The sequence below is a fragment of the Meleagris gallopavo genome, chromosome 7 (assembly GCF_000146605.3).
Source record: "Meleagris gallopavo isolate NT-WF06-2002-E0010 breed Aviagen turkey brand Nicholas breeding stock chromosome 7, Turkey_5.1, whole genome shotgun sequence".
Lineage (NCBI taxonomy): Eukaryota > Metazoa > Chordata > Aves > Galliformes > Phasianidae > Meleagris > Meleagris gallopavo.
In genome coordinates this window covers 24,028,385-24,047,659 of record NC_015017.2, presented here as the reverse complement: position 1 = coordinate 24,047,659, position 19,275 = coordinate 24,028,385, and the positions used below count along the sequence as shown (strand labels likewise).

General features: G+C 41.3%; 2 protein-coding genes across 4 annotated transcripts; one reads left to right on the top strand and one right to left on the bottom strand.

Annotated features, from left to right (window-relative positions):
- Nucleotides 1-3,614: 3,614 nt before the first annotated feature.
- On the bottom strand, nucleotides 3,615-14,878 carry C7H2orf76 (chromosome 7 C2orf76 homolog). 3 transcript variants are annotated; one of them, XM_003207688.4, is made up of 6 exons: nucleotides 14,731-14,878; nucleotides 13,889-14,041; nucleotides 12,139-12,189; nucleotides 9,456-9,493; nucleotides 9,248-9,329; nucleotides 3,615-6,415 (listed from the first exon to the last, which is right to left on the bottom strand). In XM_003207688.4, the coding sequence occupies exons 2-6, from the start codon at nucleotides 14,019-14,021 to the stop codon at nucleotides 6,339-6,341; spliced, it is 381 nt and encodes a 126-aa protein (XP_003207736.1). In that variant the 5' UTR covers nucleotides 14,022-14,041; nucleotides 14,731-14,878; the 3' UTR covers nucleotides 3,615-6,338. The 3 variants fall into 3 exon arrangements, with proteins under 3 accessions (XP_003207736.1, XP_010712155.1, XP_019472761.1); XM_010713853.3 differs by having other exon boundaries at nucleotides 14,668-14,763; XM_019617216.2 differs by lacking the exon at nucleotides 14,731-14,878 and adding an exon at nucleotides 14,451-14,617.
- A 142-nt stretch (nucleotides 14,879-15,020) lies between these two features.
- Nucleotides 15,021-18,539, top strand: DBI (diazepam binding inhibitor, acyl-CoA binding protein). The gene is made up of 4 exons (XM_003207687.4): nucleotides 15,021-15,139; nucleotides 15,222-15,339; nucleotides 16,781-16,843; nucleotides 18,241-18,539. Exons 1-4 carry the CDS (start codon nucleotides 15,131-15,133, stop codon nucleotides 18,312-18,314), a joined length of 264 nt encoding a protein of 87 aa, XP_003207735.1. The 5' UTR covers nucleotides 15,021-15,130; the 3' UTR covers nucleotides 18,315-18,539.
- The last annotated feature ends 736 nt before the right edge of the window (nucleotides 18,540-19,275 follow it).

Below are 19,275 nucleotides of genomic sequence, written 5' to 3'. Positions count from 1 at the left end.
AAGGATCACATAATACAAGCCACAGTATTAGAGGAATCTTTCAAATACTTGAAGTGGAACTACAGCCATTCGCCTAGAAAGATAATCTGCTTTAGATTTAGAAACCTCAGCAGTGGGAGATCTACCACAGCTGCTGTTCAGCTGGTTAGTTATTCTTGTTATCTGTTTCCTGTACGTGATCTGCAATTAGCTAGCTTCAGCTGCTGGTGCTGCATGCCAGCCTGCTGGCTTACAAAGCTATCCACAACCAGAAGGCTGCTTTTACATAGCTGTCTCAAAAACAAAGATACTGTGTGAGATTCAAGCCTGCTTTCTGGAAGACCAGGTTCCTTCCATTTGGGGATAGGGAAACATGGAGAAATTGCCATAAAACTGTTAGGACATGAGGCTGCCACTTCTAGATTGCTGCTTTGACTCTAAAAGCAACAGATGTGCTCCAGTTGGGTGGATGCCAAATGCATGCACAGAGCCAAAGGTGTGACCTCAAAGTCCTGTCTAAAACAGATTGTTGCCATACCTTCCACTTAAATCACCTCGATCCATAAAAGAAAAGAGGCTTCCCAAACTGGCCCTAAAGATTATGTTTGAAGCTTAGAAAAGACAAAGAGAAAAGTGAACATGAAAATCTGAACATGATTTCTTATGCTTATCGTTGACCCTGCTGACTCTCTGGAAAGCAGAATTAAACCTTCCTGTGATGTGAAATGAGAGCAGACAGACGTGCTCTTGCAGTCCTTGCTGACATTCCTAGTACACAGCACTGTGTCACCTGCCAGAGGACAGAATTGGACACACAGATAAATTCTATTCTTAACCTACACTGTCATAGTGAGCTCTTGAATGTGTTCACCACCCACAGAAACTCTCACTTCTGGCTTGCTTTTGGCCTATCATAAAGAGAACAACACATTGCTAGCAGAGAAAGAGGAAGTCAGCAAACAAAAAATACGATCCATTATCTGACCAGAAATATACTACCTACAGGCAGACACGAGTTTTATGCTCCATTCTCGCCCCCTGCTGCATCACCAGCCCAAACACACCCACCCACCCCTGTTCTCAGCCATCTGCCAAGCTTCAAGAGGAGCTCTCAGCAAAGCACAACCAGGTACTGTGCAGGAGGAGAAGTGGGAACAACATCTCCCAGGCACTCTGCACCGCACACTCAGCAGGCACCCTTGCAACCAGGCAGCATCTATGCACGCTTCAATCATTCAAAGCATAAAGCTCTGCACAGTGCTTGGGTTTGGGCTCCAAAATTCATCTCCCATCTCAGTTCATCACAGCACAGAAAGCATGGCACAGTGTGAAGTTCTCTTCCTCCCTTGCCCTACAAGGAATAGTAGGAGCTCAGAGTCAGATGCATTTGTTGTGTGCTTAAGCTGTGTTGCTGAAGATTTTTTGCTCTGTTTTGCATGTGTGTCTGTTCCGGGTGGTTTTCCTTACGTTTAAAAAAAAAAAAGGCATCTTTAAAGTTTACTTTACAAAACCTCAGCAAATTAACGCTGATCTTTTCCAGACAATTCCTCAAATGAATGTTCAGCAAATGCTTCCTCACAGCATGCAAAGATTTAGACACGCTGGAACCGGCTCTGCAAAGGATGCTCTCTAACAAGAGGAATTTAAGCACTGATACCAGTTCAATTTGCCGCTCTTTGATTTTAATATAAAAAGAAACACTTTCCGCAAGGAAAGTCTCAGCTGTTATCACCCGAGCCCTAGCACAGACTTTTGCAGGCTAAACCAATTCACAGATAAGCACTATTCCTAAATACTCACTCTTGGCTCACACGGGTTCTGGAGAATGAAAGAACAGGCTGTGCTGACATCTGGTGGCTTTCCCTGCAGTCAGAGATGGTTTATGGCAATAGCTCCTGGGTTTTCACTGGAGTTTTGCATCTCTCATACAATCTCTCTCCTGTCTCCTTCTAAGATACAAAGCATTATAATAAAAACATTTTTATTTTCACTGACCAGTGGACAGTGCTGTCCTATGCGAGTCCTTTCATAAAGCAACAAAAGATCCTTTGTTGTGCACAACTGGTACGCCGTAGAGAAGGACTTTTCTTTATTTCAAAGGATATTCCTTCACTAATTTAAAAATGGACATTCACTTCCACAGAAAACACTGCTATTGCGCAGCACTAAACCACTAACATGCTGTAAATAAGCAGAGATGGCAGCACAAAGGAAGGGGATGTGGCAGGGAAAAAAACAAAGTGTGTCTGCTTCTCCAACATCATGGTGGGAAAGTAAATAGCAGGAAAACAATCAGTGTCTCCTTAACATGAAGAGTGGCAAAATTATCTGCTGGTCATATTTGGTTGATTCATTAGTCATTTGCAAATCCTTGCCCTGTAGTACTACGAGAAGGAAATCCTGGAAGGAAGATCTGGTGCCAAGTGGTGCCAGTCAGCAAGGCTGAGCTCAGTCCAACAAACTGTTCAATAAGCAGAAGTGTGCACTTGCCTTAAGCATTTTTAATGCCTCCAGCCAGCTGCCAGTGCCTCTAAAGCCAAGATCGTATCAGTCTAACGAGACCAAGAATGAGTATCAGATGTTCTGTTTTCTCATTCTTGTTCTTTGAACATTCAAGATTTCTTAGCTCCCAAGGACAGAGCCCACAAATGTCTGTCATCACTGTGTCAAATGATGCACTGTGACCTGCAAGTTCATTTTTAAGTGAACGATCCATGGGGATGTGCTGAATACTCAGAATGAAAGAGAAACATCACAGCTTACAGCTTATCTCTGGATCAACTCTAAGAACATTTTCATCAGATAAAGCAGTTCCCCAACTTTATGGTGGTGATCTCTGAGGACTCTTCTGTGTCACTGGCAGCATTTCATTCAGCTGTGCCAACAAGTTCTTAACTCTTGCATCTTCAAGGAGCAACTTGACTATATTCAGACAGAAAACTACACCAAAGCAGCGGCATGCAGAAATATATATGAGCCAGAAAAAAGCAGCACACATCATTTATCTATTTCTGCATTCAATTCTAAAAAACAATTGAAATGCATAACGATATAAAAACACCATTTTCATACTAGTATGAAAATCAGCACTATTCCAGTGGCATATATAAGCCACTTGAGCTGTACATTCAAGATTTTCTGTGTTTATCCACTCACAGTTACCTCTTATTCCTCCTCATGGTAATTCCTTTCCCAATTTCTTCTCCTTTAGCAGCTATTCATCCATGCCTTTTAACCAAAACTCCACTCTCTGCAGCAGTTTTCATTCCCTGAGAAACATCGTAGTTCCCCAACTCCCAGTTTGACCACTTTTCCCTGCTACACTTCTATAACCAAGGAGAAGATGCCTCTTAGTTCAGCATTCACCCTGGATACTGCTCTTTTTGCTCATAAAAAGAGTGGTGAAATCTTCCAAGGACATCACATAGTGAGATGAATCCTTATTAACCCCACAATATCTAAGAATAGGAGTAAAACTATATGATCTATCCCACTATACCTTGCGGAGAAGTCACCTTTTATCAGCAGTAATTGTGAACTAACACTGTTTATGGCCTCTGCCAGGTTAACAAAGCGTGGTATCAACTATGTGGGTGGTTTCCTTTAATATACAGAGGATTTCATAACAACACATCTCAGACTTTAGTAATTTATTAGCCCATGTTCCCAGATTTCATTCAGTGTACAACAATCTTGGAATCAAACCAATTTTGAAACACATATTGCTACACCATATCCCAACCGAAATGTTAGAACAGAATCTATCTATTAAAGTTCTCTGTTATTATCTATGGTTTTGTGGTGGCTTGAGGGTATTTTGGTTTTGTTTGTTTGTAAAAAGTATTATTAAAAAAAGTAGAAACTCACTTCAGGAAGAATCCAGATTACAAGTATGGTGATGGAGAATATTACGAAAGGCTCTACTGTACCGCTGCTGAAAGGAGCCAGCAAAGTGCCACTGCCAGAGAGAACAGAGCTCAGAGAGCACGGCTTTAACTCTTCCCTTGGAAAGAAAAACTCATCTAGAGCGAGAGACACAGTTCTTCATTTCCATTAAGACATTTACAGTTTTCTTGCTGATGTTGTAGAATTGCTCCTTCACTGCAACATGTTCAGTGTCACACTGAACTCCTGTACTGTACAAGCTGTAACTACAGAAAGGACACTGCCATTTGGTAACTTTCAAACATCAGTTCCTTAAAGAGAAGGGATCCAAATCCAAATCTGTTTGAGAGGGTTGGAGACCAAATTAAAATTCCCACAACAGAAGCAAAGAGTGGCAATTTTCACTCAAAGAGCCAGGACATGCTGAAAGCCATCATCAAGATGCCCTGGTAGGACAGTCCAAGACACTGCTCTCTCTGGTATGCCATCTACTTCCCACAGTCAATACTGTAAATCTGTCAGATCAAAACTCATTAGGGGAGCAGGGACCACCAAGAGAAAGAGGGCGTGGATGAAAGATGGGGGACGTGTTAAACTTTTTCCAAAAATTCATCAGAGCATGCACAACAGCGTTTAAAAGTCAAGAGAACACAGTAACATAGGTGTGCTTACAAGATAAATACACTATCTCCTTTTTAATAGCAGACCTCTTTCACAGGAGAATAACACTGTTTGAAGCAACACTGTTGGTTAGTGGAAATGCTAAGTCACAGCCTGAAGCAGTGATTGAGCACCTGGTGGGAAGGCAGGGCCAACCCAGGGGAACTCAGGTGCATGTAATGTACCTGAGTGACTGGAAGGGGTGGATCCTGGCTCCATCCCTTTCCAGACATCATTTAAGGGTTGGCAGGGGGAAAGATAAGGACATTTTATCTGAAGATCCCTGCCTACTTGAGAACCTTACAGGCCTTCTGAAGGTAAGCAGCTTTTTTCTCTTATTTTCTGTGCCCCCTGCTGTCATGTCTGAGTGCATTGTCACTTGCTGTGGTCTGGGATCTTGTTGCTCTGCTGTCTTGTTGCACTTTCCATTGCTTTACAGTAAGTAATAGTAGCTACCTGAAAGGTTTCCAGTCTTAGCTGTGGAGTTGTCAGGAAGGATGGAGAAAATGAGGTGGGAACAATGCATTCGCTCTACATCTAAAGCAAAAAGAACTTTTATCTAGAAGCTTTGGAAATCATACATCTGCTTTTGCTATCATGTCAATAAAAAACTAACAATCAAAGTTCTAGGAAACTGTAAGTTTACTTCTCTGGAGAGTCTCCAGTGGAAATGGTGTTGTCAGCTCTGACCCAGAACTGAGGGTAGTTGTATGGGCCTAAAGAAATTGCACAAGGTCTCATTTGATTTAGCAGAGCAAAGGCAGAGAGCCAGAATCATTTCTACTTCAGTGAAGAAAGGCTTAAAGACACAGTCCCAACTTTGTAAACCCCTAGAAAGCAGTTTTGTAACTGTCTTTCTAAACTAGATGTATGATTGTTTCTTCTTGTTCTTAATTTAGTTATTGTTCTTAATTTGATTAATTCCAGGAAAGTCCAGAATTACCAAGAACTACCAGATAGTGACAGAGCATTTGGTGCTTGGAAAGCAGGAAAGAATCAATCCCAGTCTTACAGACATCTGTTGTCAGACTGGGCCTCCCCTTGCAAAAATGCAATCACTTGGGTTTTATTCTTAAAACTGAAACCTTGGTCCTTGAGATTACTTGTAACAATGCCCAACTCCTATTTCCGCACAGCGATGCCCTGGCAGAACTCGGGTTTCTACCTTGAATGAGAAGGTATTCTCACAAAGCAGTGTAGTAACAAGCAAGCTTGTCCTGAAACACAAAAGCTTCTAAACAGTTATTTTCTGTTTCAGCATGCTAAAGAGGGCTGGGAGAAAGTATAAAGGAAAGCTTTCACCAGCAGAGAGCCTGAAACACTTGCCAGTCTGCACCATTCAAACAAAAGAGCCTAAACAAAGTGAGTGGAGTAAATCTGTTACTTGAAACACAGAGTTTCTCTTGTCAAGCTCTCTGAAAAAGTCACAAAAAGATTCCATTTTCATCACAAGTTACTACAGAGAGGAGTTTTTACTGTGTGGTGTATAATCTCATGTGAAGCTGACATAATACTGCAGGATCATACTAGGAATGTGTGCCACAGGTCAGAGCGTTTGCATTGGCTCCATTGTGAAAGGCAAGCAAAGGGAAAAGAAATGTGAGAGGAAGGAGGAAAAAAAACCCATGCACGTCCCCCAGCCTTCCCTCTTTAAGTCTCAGCATATTGGCAGAAATTAATTTCTATAGAAAGGGAATTGCACTGTTTGCAAAGCAATCCTCAAGGATTTATTGATCTTTTAAAGAAAAAGTCATTAAGCAGGGCAAGGAAGATTTACAACAAGTATGGGAAAACAAAACAATCTCTTGGGATCTTCACCAGGCCGAAACAGGATTAGCTTTGTAGTTTCTGTAATCTTCCTCACAGAAGAATGCTAATTCCGTCTCATTTGCTAGAACAAATAAAAAATTAAAGATTTAGCACACTGGGTAATGAACCACCACAAACAACAAGCAGCTCTTTGGAGCCTTAGAAGACAACTGACGACTTGTTGGTCAAAGCCAATTATAAATCACCAAACACTTCCCTTCTCCCACCACCTCGTATTTTTACTGAAGAGATTCCAGTACTAAGAACAAGAACCTGAATACACGTACATAAACAAGATTCAAGATTTGTTTAATGTAGGCTACAGAACTGTCTGTTTTGCATTCAGCAAATTAAGTGATTGCATTTCTAATGCCTTCAAGTGCCAGAAAAATAATGAAGTGTAACTTTCTCTTTTTTTGTGCATTTGTCTTTTAGGGAAGAAAAAGAAACTATTTTCTTCCATGAAATTAGCCTGTAGGTATAATAATCTAATACTTAGAGGATCAGTAGAATATTTTACAGATCACTTTACATTCTCCCTCATGACCCATCAAAATATGTGTCTGAAGAAGTTAATTTTTTGCCCTGCTGATGATTAATTCATGAGGCTTCAACAATATGCAAAGTGAAAGACACAAATTGGCTTCTCCAGCAATACCTTCAAATACCTCTAATTATTCACAGGGGATGTGGCAGAGCTAAAGGACCCACAAAGGTTCAGAGCAGTCACAATTCTTTCAACCTAGTAGGTCAAGGACTTCCTCTTCTAAAACAATAAGTCAGCAACATTACTAATTCAGAACAGAGACAAATCTGATGGAAAGCCTTCATAATTACTAAACATGGAATTCTTTAAGGTGCTGAGCCAATAAGTTCCACATTCATTTTTTAAATTAAACCTGAAGTTAATGAAGACTGCTTGTCTTGTTAAAAAAAAAAAAAGGAGTAGCAGAAGGGGTTTTAGAATCTCAACTAGAAAATAGACAAGACTGTTAGCAATGAATACCGAATGCTTTATTTACATACACCCTACTTTAAAAAAAAAAAAACAAATAGGCAAGCACTAACTTTGACTAGATCATAGCTGTAATAATAACCCCAACCACAGAGGCTTTTACAAGGATACTTATCTAATGTCCTCAAACTTACAATTTTCCTAATCTAACCCTGTTAAGTGTCAAGGATGATCAAATGCAGCTTAGAAAACAACATCTGCCAGTCTCCAAATTTCCCAGGTTTTCTAACAGAAATTGTTTTATTCTAGAAAATCTTATCCAGACTAAATAATGGAAAAAACCATAATATGCCTATAGGAGGTTTCAAGTCTTACTGATGTAAGTGTACAAAATGACAATTAATGGTACATGCTATCATGCTACACCTTGTTGATTTCCCATCTTCCACTTCTCATGGAAGGATTGCTTCAAGATTTTACTACAAAGACCCCATGCCTAACTTAGCTAACTTTCTGGTCAAGACATGCTGGAACATATCAAAATTGTAGAATACCCTAAATTGTTTCCTTCTCTTAATAAGCCACCAAACTCTTTATACATAGGCACAGAGCAGTCAGCTCTTCTCTAGTCTCAATGTTCTGATGCTTGTTTTGAGATCACATTGAACCATTTCAGAGCTACAATCTTAGTTACAAAGATGCGTACAAATATTTGTTAATGCCTTTTTAAATGTGGACAGCTCTGGATAATACCAGCTCCAATATAACACTCAGTGCTGTCATCAGTCCCTTTTCTGAGCTGTATTGCCTCTTGCATCTTAGGTAGATGAGAATCATGCTTAAACTATGCTTCAGCTAGCTAACCTACAAATCCGTAAGGCTTGAGTGCCAATAATCCTCCTTCCTGAGGAATTACTTTTCTCCCACCTGAAAAACTCTGGGTTAGTTTAAAGAAAGCCAAAGATGACAATGACTTTTGAGAAAGGCACACTGAGGCAGCTGTGGTACACCCCACAGAAAAGCAATAAAGAAACCCCTTCCTCCCATGTCATCGAAATGGCCAAATGGCAGAAGCTCCACTTTTTGAAACTTTTCAGATTATATGAGACAAAAGAGCCAAGAAACCCATAAGGGAAAAAAATATACATATTATTTCTGGGAAGCAATAAGAGGGCTTCAGGAGCAGGAGGGAGCTTTCTTTGACACCTCTGCACTTAGGGTGCAGGGAGTTATGCACCACAGCTAGGCAAAGCACAATCAAATGAGTGTGTGTCCATATCAAGGTGGAATGTGACTACATTCCCTGAAGTGCCCTGCTGCCACAAAGCCATTCAGCCACATTTATGAGAAGCCCAAAGGACGTCCAGGGACCATCAATTTCATCATGACAGAAATTTCTTTACATTATTACCAAATGACATGCCCTATATGCAATCCCCTGTCAAAATGTGGGAAATCAGGTCAAGCTTCAACTTCATGCTATGTTCAGCACATTCTCTAAATGGCATTACTTGAGCTTTTCCATGCAATCTGACTATCAAGAAGTGTATGTTGCAAACTAAAACAAATATAATCTTATTTCATTATTCCATGTTGGTTCCACTACTTACATTACTAACCAAAACATCAGTTTAAATGTTACTGATAAGACTAAGCAGGCATGGTACTAATAACCTATCTGCCAATCATTTAAAATTGCTCTCTGCAGAATTATAAGCATACCTTCTAAAATCACAATTTGTATTCTGAACATTTGGAGTGCAGATACCTGCTGCCCTCGGTTCAATGATTTGAATGTATATTATCCTGCTGCCTTCCCAGAATAATTATCAAGTAGTGTAAAGAGCATCAGGAATACCATTTACTTTTCAGCAGGCTATCCAAACATAATCAGCCAGTTATCAGTTTAATGACAACCACTATGTACAGCACCTTCAGTCAATATAAGTGTCCTCATACCTACTCCAGCTGCTTTCAGTGTGCTGTCTTCTTTCAAAATCAGTTTGTCATCATCTTCCAAACTCACTACTAGATCACCAGTCTACAAATTAGAGAACCGGAACACAAAAATAAGATTTTACTGTCTCTGTTCCAGTCCTGTTTTACAGTGCAGAGGTCTGCCTGCATTAAAGCATGTAAAAGGGAAGAAAGCAGGAGATAGCCATACCTTAGATTTGTGAGCTTGGTGAATAATCTTCATCGTATCTGAAAGAAAATACAATGTTTTTCTAAATTAAGCCTTAATATGCAGGCAATGCTGGAAGTTAACTTAGGGAAGAAAAAAGTAACAAAGGGCTATGATTGAAAAATTCTTTATTATTAACAACTGTGTGAATTTGTCTTTATTATTAACAATTCAGTCTGAAAGAAAAAACCTTTTGATTTCCCAATCTTGCAGCCAGTCTTACACCAGTCATTCCAGCATTAAGGCACTACAACTTAAGGAGCTTCTATCTACTGCCTGAATTACAGTAACTAAGTAGCCATCCCAACTGCCAGTGAAATATACATATGTCAAAATACCAGTTAGGGTGTTCTAACCAAACAGGTTTTACACATGCAATTGGAGCAAGACAAACAGTGTTAATGTGCTGGCACCTACTACAGGTAGGTGGATAAGAAGCGAGTGATGAAGACATAGCAACCTGATCACTTCAGATCATTCCTCAAAATCTTCCTTCCCATGAAGAAAGTACCCATGGTAGAAATTGTTGAGCAAGTTCTTTCTCCATTAACGTGCACAATTTCTCCTTTCTTTCTTCACTTTCTTTGTGTTTGCCTGTGATATTTTTACGCAGTGTTGCATTAAAGCATTGGAACAAGACCAAGTAATCACAGCAAAAACATACAGTGATGATGAAACCATTCTACCACAGCAAACACAATCCTCCAAGTTTCAAGCTTCTAGGTCTACTTTGCCACATTTCCTCTTTTACTGTTCTTGGCACAGTTGTCCTCTGATCTATTGGCTATATTTTACTTACATCTTTACCACTGGTATCCAGTAATGTATTGTGTTCTCATTTGAGCTATTAAATGCTTTCTTTAACTCTGTCACAGAGATGAAACTGCAGCTTCTTCTCATCATAGCTACATCCTCTCAATTGTTTTTGCTGTTTCATCTCAATTTAATTCCACTCAATTGTGTTCCCAGGTTTTTTTTTTTTTTATCTTTCTGGTAGTGGATCCTTTGTGGCAATAGATCATAGTGGCCTTCTGTCTCTGAAATATTGACCATACTGTTCCATATTTATGGGAAGAAAAAGTGGAGAAGCTGTCTATGAGACAAGATGGCACTCAGGCCAGCATCGTCAGCAAAAAGGAGGTAATGACAGGGTAGAAAGTTGAGAAGATGGCCTAGAATTCTTCTCAGTCTAATGATGTGTAACTCCTACTAGCACTATTCATGCAGAAGTCTTCCTGCCCTTTCATCACCAAAATACAATAGAGATAATAGAACACACAAGAGATGCCAAAATCACGAACCTGGAAGTATGATTCACAGCCTATGGGGAAGGTGAGGAACTTGGGCTTGATTTTTTCTGTGAAAATTTCAGCATATCTGGCACCATCCCACAGAAATAGGTCCTCTCTGACTTGCCTAACAGGTTGTGAAGTTCTGTAATGTTTTCTACCCACATTATGCACAGTCCTACGCAGCACAATCGGGTGCTCAGCAACAACATATGCTCTGGGCAAAACTACAAGTGATGAAAGAACTAACAGCAGGGACAGGCAGCATCAGGCATGTAACTGCAGTCCTAGATGGGACTCCCTCATCCATGCAAAGCAAGAGATATCAGGGGAGGAAGGGCACCTCAAATTCAAACTATTAGGACATTCAGTACTACATTAAAAACAATAATCTTCAACTCCTTGTTGCTCACAATTGTAAATCTTAACCCCTAACTTCTTCTGTTTTCATCTCACACCATCAGCTGTCAGAACGACATGCTTGGCTTTTTTTTTTTAATAGGCCAATAGAGTTAACTTCTATTTGCATGTATTAAGTAGGTTTCTCAGTCAGTTCTTAGAATCACTGAAGAGAAAGAAGCTTGTAACTCCAGAACATGGGAGACAGGTGATCACTTGTAACAAACCTCCAAGGGAACTGACAGAATTGTTGAACTGAGGAGAAGGTATGTGACTGACATCTGAGTTACCACACTCCAAGATTTGAAATAATTTAGTTTATTTTGAAAGTATGTTCTATCCAAAACCAATAATAGCACACAATCACGCAAAGCTTCATACAAAGAAACACAAACACTGTTTTACATTAGAAGATAGATTGAGCCTAAATTTGATACCAAGCTATTTCACTCTGTCAGCTGTTATTTAAGAGCTTTCTTACTTTGATGTTCCCCTGCTCCTCTCATATTATGTAAATTATTTAAGAATATGAGTTTTAAGCGTTTCCTTCTCCTGCCTTAAGCTCCTGCTTCATGATCCTTTTTGACCTCACAATTAGTAAAAAGATACCCAAATACATATGCAAAAACAGAACTACAATTTCAAAGTGTTTGAGGTCACAAGCTGTACTGTAAAGTAAAAATAGAGCTGAAAGGCACTTATAAAAGTAATAAAAAATATTAATATCAAAAAATATTGCTACCAATTAGCAAAGAACATATAGCATGCAGCCTAATTCAAAGATCAATACAGAAGCTCAAAACAATGCTCAGGTTCTTCAGGTCCTGGAGATATAATCCCAACTGCAAGAGCTGCAAATATAGGCAGGCACTGTAACCAGCATGATTATGCTAAAACAGCTGTCTCCTAAACCGTCTAAATTGGTATAAAAGATTACAGCTGCATTTTGCTAGAGACAAATTAAGAAAAATACCCACCGTACTTGTAAGCTTTAAAAGGAGGAGGAAGTCCTGTTCTTGAAGGCACATCTGTTAAAATAAAATCACAAAGAATGAAGTTATCTTTCTAAATTTTTAGTAATGCATGTGAGGGCACTGCATACACCCTGGACATCAAAATAAATCCTCGGCACAGGAGAGTCGTTAGAGTATTAAATACTGAAATACAGCCTTTGGCTCAGATTCTGCAGTTAGTCCATACTGGCTTAACTTCACTCAAGCATGAAGTCCCTCTGAAGTGAATGATCCATGCAGACAGCAATTCAATGCAATTAGGTTATGAACACAGGAGTCTGATCCTTCAGAAATCTGCCAGAAACATCCTGTTAATGGTTCGTATGGTTCAAAGTTCAGCATCTCTCACTACCTTACACCTCCAGCATCCTAACAACTATCATTACTAACTGAATTGTTCAGTAAACACAGCTTTGCTAACCAGTCACAGCAAGAAAGCCCAGCAATAGAAAATAACTCTCTAGGCATATGCAACACACAGCCTCCCTTGTGCCAGTGTCCCCAGTGACATTTAGGTATTTACCCAGGCCTTGTGAGGCCCAGTTGTTATCAAGTACTTGGCAGTAATGTGGCTGAAAGCAAAAATCCAGTTTAGAAACTTATCTCAAACTCCTCCTTCAAAACAGATTACAGAAAAGGAAGGAAACATGGATTTTGGACCAGGAACAGTACTACCCATCTGTGCAATACAGCTGGCACCAGTTTTGTCTCAACAATGAATTACAATACTGCACACATCAAAAGCAAGAGGGTTTTGTTTTTTTTTTTTTTGCATTTTTTAATTTTCTTTTTCATAACTGCAGATGTACCATATGTTCTGAAAGTGCTTGTAGTTCTCTAAAAGCATCCTAAGATCTAGCCATGCCAATCACTGTCTACTAGAAAGGAAGTTGCTGAAAACACAGTACAGCTGTGATGCCCAGGGCAATATCCCAGAAGTTGCTCAAATGTGATCAGTTGCAACAGTTCCAGACTTGTTTAAGCTGACATCATGCAAAATAAATATATGAATCAAAGCCTGTTGATCTGCACACTTTGAATGTCTCCATTTAAATGTGAAGAAATATACCTACAAGATTAGTTAACACCCTAACTAATGAATTGCTACGTGGGCTGGTCTGCATCTATAAACCTTTAGATACACTGTCACTTTCAGACAGGTTCTGGAAACATAAGGTCCATAGAGGAGTAAATCTGCACCATAAAGCTCAAGACGAGGACAGAAACTTAGAAGCGAGCAGGCAGATCTCACAGTGTCAAAAACAATTTTTCACAATCCCCTCTCCTTTCAAAAATAGCAAACAGACTTTCATTCTCACATTTCACACAGTGGTGCAACTCCTATGGATCAAAAGCTCCTTAAAATCCATTGATTTCCCCCAGTTAATTTCTGAATAGCTGCCTGACAGCACCGCCCAAGGAGCCCGAGGCATGGAGCCAAGTGTAGCAATGCCCTTGTCTGGCAGTCAAAAAGGATGGAGCACTTGGAGGATTTAGGCAGACAGAGCAGTACACTCAAATGCAGACATGGCACACTGACCATGGAAGCTCTCATTAGGGGCAGACCTCTCATCCAAGGGAGGAGAGCACAGGGGACAAAATACAAATCTGGCATCTCTACCAAAGCCACAGAATTCCCACATTTTTTTCCACTTTCCTTTCTAGTGTAGGGATGACAACAAATAGGACAAGCAAATAAATAACAATCTCTTACCCTTCTGCACAAAAGCAATGAACTGCTTCACTGTCTGATCCAAGTTAACTCCATGATAAACCACAGGCCTGAAATTCCGGTGCTCAAAGGAGCGAACAAGGCGAACTGTGATGGTTGAGCTTTCTGCTGCCATGAGAATTAATTTTAAATAACCTGGAAAACATCAAAGAGAGGAACTATTGACTTTCCTCTGTCCATGGGCACAGCTAGAAAACAAGGTGTAGGTAAGCTTCAGTGATAGACTCTCACACACGGGGAGACATTTCATAGCAGCGTGCCTCTCAGGGTTTTGCTTTTAGTAGTGCTACAGAAGCAGCAATGGAATCTCAAGCAATTACCCAGGGTTTTATTGGCCCTGCACGTGAAGCAGCCCATGTATGCACTGTGTACTGCGGGACCAGACCCTGCTGAACAGACAAGAATGTTATGGAGAAATGCAAGTGACCTATTTGTCTTTTGGGTGATTTTACCTGCTGTACCCTTGTGCCCTAAAAGAACGTACTCGTGTGATCAAACAGAGAGCTTAATATCCCGAAAAGATCCCTGGGCTGTTCCTTCTCACCTCCTTTCGGGGACTGAAAACTCCCCTCCACATACATGCAAATAATTCTCCTGGGATACTACAGCAGAATTAATGGGGTTAATTCGTAATGATATGAATGGAGAACGGCTCTACATGCTTCACACTCCTTTGATAGAGAGCAGAACTTTCAACGGCTCTGTTTTACCAGCCCAAGCGCCTCTTTAAACAGGCCCACCCTCGCCCTCCTCTCACGCACCCACTGACAAATGGCGACTGCCCCACACCCCGGAAGAGGAGCGTGAACATCTCCCAACCTTACCGCAACGCCGCAGCCGTTACTTCCGGGTTTCGCCCTCTGCCCCACCCCCTTGCACAGTCTCACCAATCACATCCGACGGGTGATACAGATCCTGAACAAATCCAGCCGCAGGATTGGCTGCGAGGCGCCCCGTCCCCGCCCCTCAATCCTGGCCGCCTCGTTGTCGGGCAATGTCCAAGCCCCGTGCCGAGGTAGGCGGACTCCCCAAAGCTCTCCCATGCGGCATTGCTTTTCCATTGGCCCTTTGCCCGATTTTCCCCGCCCCATGCGAGCGCCGATTGGTGCGGTGTTAGCCGCGACGCCGGGATTGGCCAGCGGGCTCAGTGGCGAGGGTTGAGGCGGCAGAGAGTCCGGGGCGGTGCGGCAGAGTTGCGGCGCGCGGCGTTAGGGGCTCGTCGCCATGTCTGAGGTAGGGGCGGCCGCGGGGTGGGCGTCCTTTATCCCCTTCTCGGTGCTGACTCACGTCCTGCTATGGGGCGTTTTTCCCCCAGGCCGCGTTCCAGAAGGCAGCTGAGGAGGTGAAGCAGCTCAAGTCGCAGCCTACGGACCAGGAGATGCTCGACGTGTACAGCCACTACAAGCAGGCCACGGTGGGCGACGTGAACACGGGTACGTGCTGAGGAATTGCTGGGCACCTCCGTCAGTGAAGGGCTGCTGAGGGCAGGGATACTGCTTAGTGTGAGCACGTTTAGCCAGGCGTGGGCAGCACGACACTAGGAGTGTAGAAGGAGGAGTAATAAACTAGAGTGCTAAAAGTAGTACTGGTAAACTGAAGCGGGAAAATAACACGGGATGTGTACACAAGGAAGAACACTTAGAAAAACTGCAGTCAAATATCAAGCTGCAATCAAATGTCATGGAAGAACTGCAGCAGAAATACTTCTGCAGAAGGGTTGTGCCAAATCCCTGCTGCTGCTTGTGATGCCACTAAAGCTTAGACTGTGACCAGCGTTTAGAATGAACCCTGTCTCTAGTGACCTTGTGTAGCACTTGAGAAACCAGAGCTAGGAAGAAGAGGGGTGTTTGGTTGGAGCTCTGGCCTCCTGAGCTCCTTGTTTCCAAAGGTTTCTGAGTGTTGATTGAATCCAGAGCAGGCAAGGAAATGTACTGGAAATCATAAGTGTGGGTGTGTGTAGTTGTTTATTCCCCCTGTGACAGACAGCACTGGGGGGTGAAAGAACTGAGCTTGATTTCAGGATGTAATCTTTTTTGCATGGTTGGAGCTCAGTGTTTTTGTTTACCGAAGTGAAGTGGTGCTGTAGAGCTGTTAATGTACCAACAAGTCTGTAAGTGGTTGCATCGCAGCAAAGCAATAGCTGAGTTGGCTGGGAAAGCAATCTGAGTAAGAGTAAGCTAATAGGTTTTTGTGCTGAAGAGAAGTACAGCTGCCAGCTATTTCTGTGTGCAGCACAAAAGGACCACTGTAGCTAATGGTTAGGCTACTTACCAGTCCTGTTTAATTGATAATCCCAGGAACTGTATTTATTGAGACAAAGGAAATAAAAACAGAATAGATATCAAATGAAGACTGATCATATACGCATCCACACCTAACCCTGTTCTCTGGCTACAGTGTGGCTTGTAATGAAGTGAGTCAGAATTCAATGCCTATACTCATAGGATGACAGAACAAAGGAAGTACTTCGTTAGAAACATACCTTTAACTTGATGATAAGATGTTCTAAGCTGTATATTACTGGCTTTTGATTTCTTGACTTTGGGCATTTCATGACCTTAGGACATTTCTACTTCACTTTAGCGCTGATGTTCTTTAATCAGCTTGTTTTTATGCTGCAGTATTCTTTTCAAAAAGTGCCCCATTTGATGCTCTTCTGTTCAAATGCTGCTATCATAAGGGAATCCGACAGAGAGCTTTTCTATTGCTACCAGTAGCATGTGGGTGTCTGGCTGCAGGTTAGGAAGGGGTAGCTGCTAAGGTGAAGCAGAGTATTTTATCATCATTAAGACCTAAATAGCCTTCAGGAAAAGAGTCAGAATTGTGTACAGTCAGACCACACAAACTAATTGTGCTGCTTATCCTTTCTCCTAGATCGCCCTGGTATGCTTGACTTCAAAGGCAAAGCAAAGTGGGATGCCTGGAATGCATTGAAAGGTAAGTGTCCACTTAAAAATTGAAAGTGAATAAATAAAACTAAGGGAAACCACTCAGAAAACCACGTGTGGTTCAGCAAGAAATCAAATGGTGTTGCTTTGTAAGAGCTTTAGGAGTGTAAAATCATAATTCTTACTCTTTGCAAGGGAGAAATAGTTCTGAAAAATGTAGGCTGTCTATCAGAAAAAGAATTAAGATATAAATTGCCTAGCTGACTGAAAATGTTACACAAAGGCAAACTGTAGCAGCAGCAGAAACTTAAATCTCCTTTCTGAGTTCCTGTCTAGCAGTACCTCACAGTGATCTGCTCCTCTAGTTCCTTCCAGTTGTTCTTTTTTCTTCTAGAGTTTTTCTAATCGGAATATCTGGGATATTTGCTGAGGAGCATAACAAGTAGTCTAAGCTATGAAAATGAGGTTTTTCTAGTGTTATAACCAACCAGCCAGCATACATCTAAATGCAGTCTGAGTTATTTGAATAGCTTTCCTACAGTAAATGGGAACTGAGTTAATAGAGTTAAACCATTGTTTAGTAGTTGTCCATACAAATACAGCTTTGCTGTGAAACGCTGTTTTCTCATGACTGTTGAGCAATTTTGTTCAAAACTTTGATACTGGATTCATAGCCAAGTGACCCTATTAAGCTTCTCTGCTTTGTGTTACTATGCTGTGAAGTAGTATAGCAGGGAGCTGTGACTTGCATATAAATAGTATCCTAATGCTGAAGACTATTTTAATTCCAAACTCAGAACTGAGTGGCTCTACCCTTGTGGAAGGTACTTTAACAAAGGCTCAGGGATCTATTATGTAATGTTATTGTACAGGTACAGGCTGAGATACTGAAAAAGATGCCTGCTGAGGGAGTTATTCTATTGCTGATCATGTTTCTTCTGTCCAGCTACAGTAGGGAAATGTTTTATTGAATGTGGAGAACTTGGCAGTGATTCTAGCTGAGAGAAAGGCAAAACAGATGCACTGCAGTATGTAACATGTCAGAAAGTTGTTCCTTTTAATAATATCTTGAGAACGCATATGTAAATCAGCAACATCCATATAGAAGAGAGTCAAAACTGAAAAAAATGTTCAAAGATCTGTCTCTGAGTAGTCAATGGAAGAGTGCATAAGGGAGCATTAAAACTGTCTGATCAGGCAAATAAACAGTGATGAATATAGCATGGATGTATTTGTAGATGAGCAGGCTCATGAATCTTGCAGAGAAGAGGAACAGGAAGAGCAGCTGTTGTGAATCAAACTCTGAGCTGATGAAGGTGAGACACTGATGTCACCAGGCTTCAGTTGTCTCTGCATTTGTGTCCACCTGCTCAAAGGAAAGCTGCCTCAGGGCATTTTGTTGAGCCACTGTATGTATTCTGACTGCTTCTTCTGTTTGTCTTTCAGGAATGTCCAAAGAAGATGCAATGAAAGCTTATGTAGCAAAAGTGGAAGAGCTAAAGGGCAAATATGGTATCTGAGGACTGGATAGAACAGCTGTTTGCACATCTGAAACATGCCTTATTTCTAATACTGTGGAAAACTGATTTATGATGATGATGGTTTTAAATATGAAGTATACTGTAGCCTGTTCTCGTGATGCCTGTAGTTCAGGGGGAGGTCACATACCTGCGTAATGTACTGACACCATTTGAATTTTGAGAACAAAATAATCTGGAACTCATTAAAGTGCATTTGATACTTTAGCTGTTGTGATGGTCATCCCGTAGGAATTATTCTGAGCTCACTCACGAGTGGCTGTGTCACAACTTTTAAACTCTAAGGTTAAAGCAGTGGTTAGTGCTCACCTCTCCAGTCGTGCCGCCAGGGGGCCTTAGTAATCTGTTTCACTTGTATCCAAACCAAACCGGTGATGTCAGGTGCTGCTTTGGGAATTTCTTGTGGATAAATTGGAATTGACAAAAACTGGAGCACAGAGATGATCACTGAGGCTGTGTCTAATGCTTTGTATGCTTAGAACACGGTGCTTGGTCGTTGTTGCCTGAGGTGTTCAGATTGATTCAACAACTGCCAAATGATCTTCCATACAATGCTTCTTGGAGATATTATCTCTGAACAGCGGTGTTAGATATGGCAGATTCTCAGGATCTGAACACAAAGCGTCCTCTGTTCTGCAGACAGATGAGCTGTTGATGTTCCCTATGCCTTACCACTGTAGATACAGAGCATTAGTGTTGCCATGTACTGCAGCTACAGTGAAGGGTGAATCACTGGTTTAACACTTACATGGCTCTTCATGAAAAACTTGAAAATCAGCAAAAGTCTACAAAGCCCATAGTTGTAACAATCTGATATAGCTCCTTAGCTAGTCTGTCTGCATAGCATGATGTGGTGTGGGTGCAGCTGCCAGAAAGGGAGCTTAAAATGTGACACTGAACCACCTCAACATAGGGCATGTAAGAATGAAGTCTCCACCTTGTA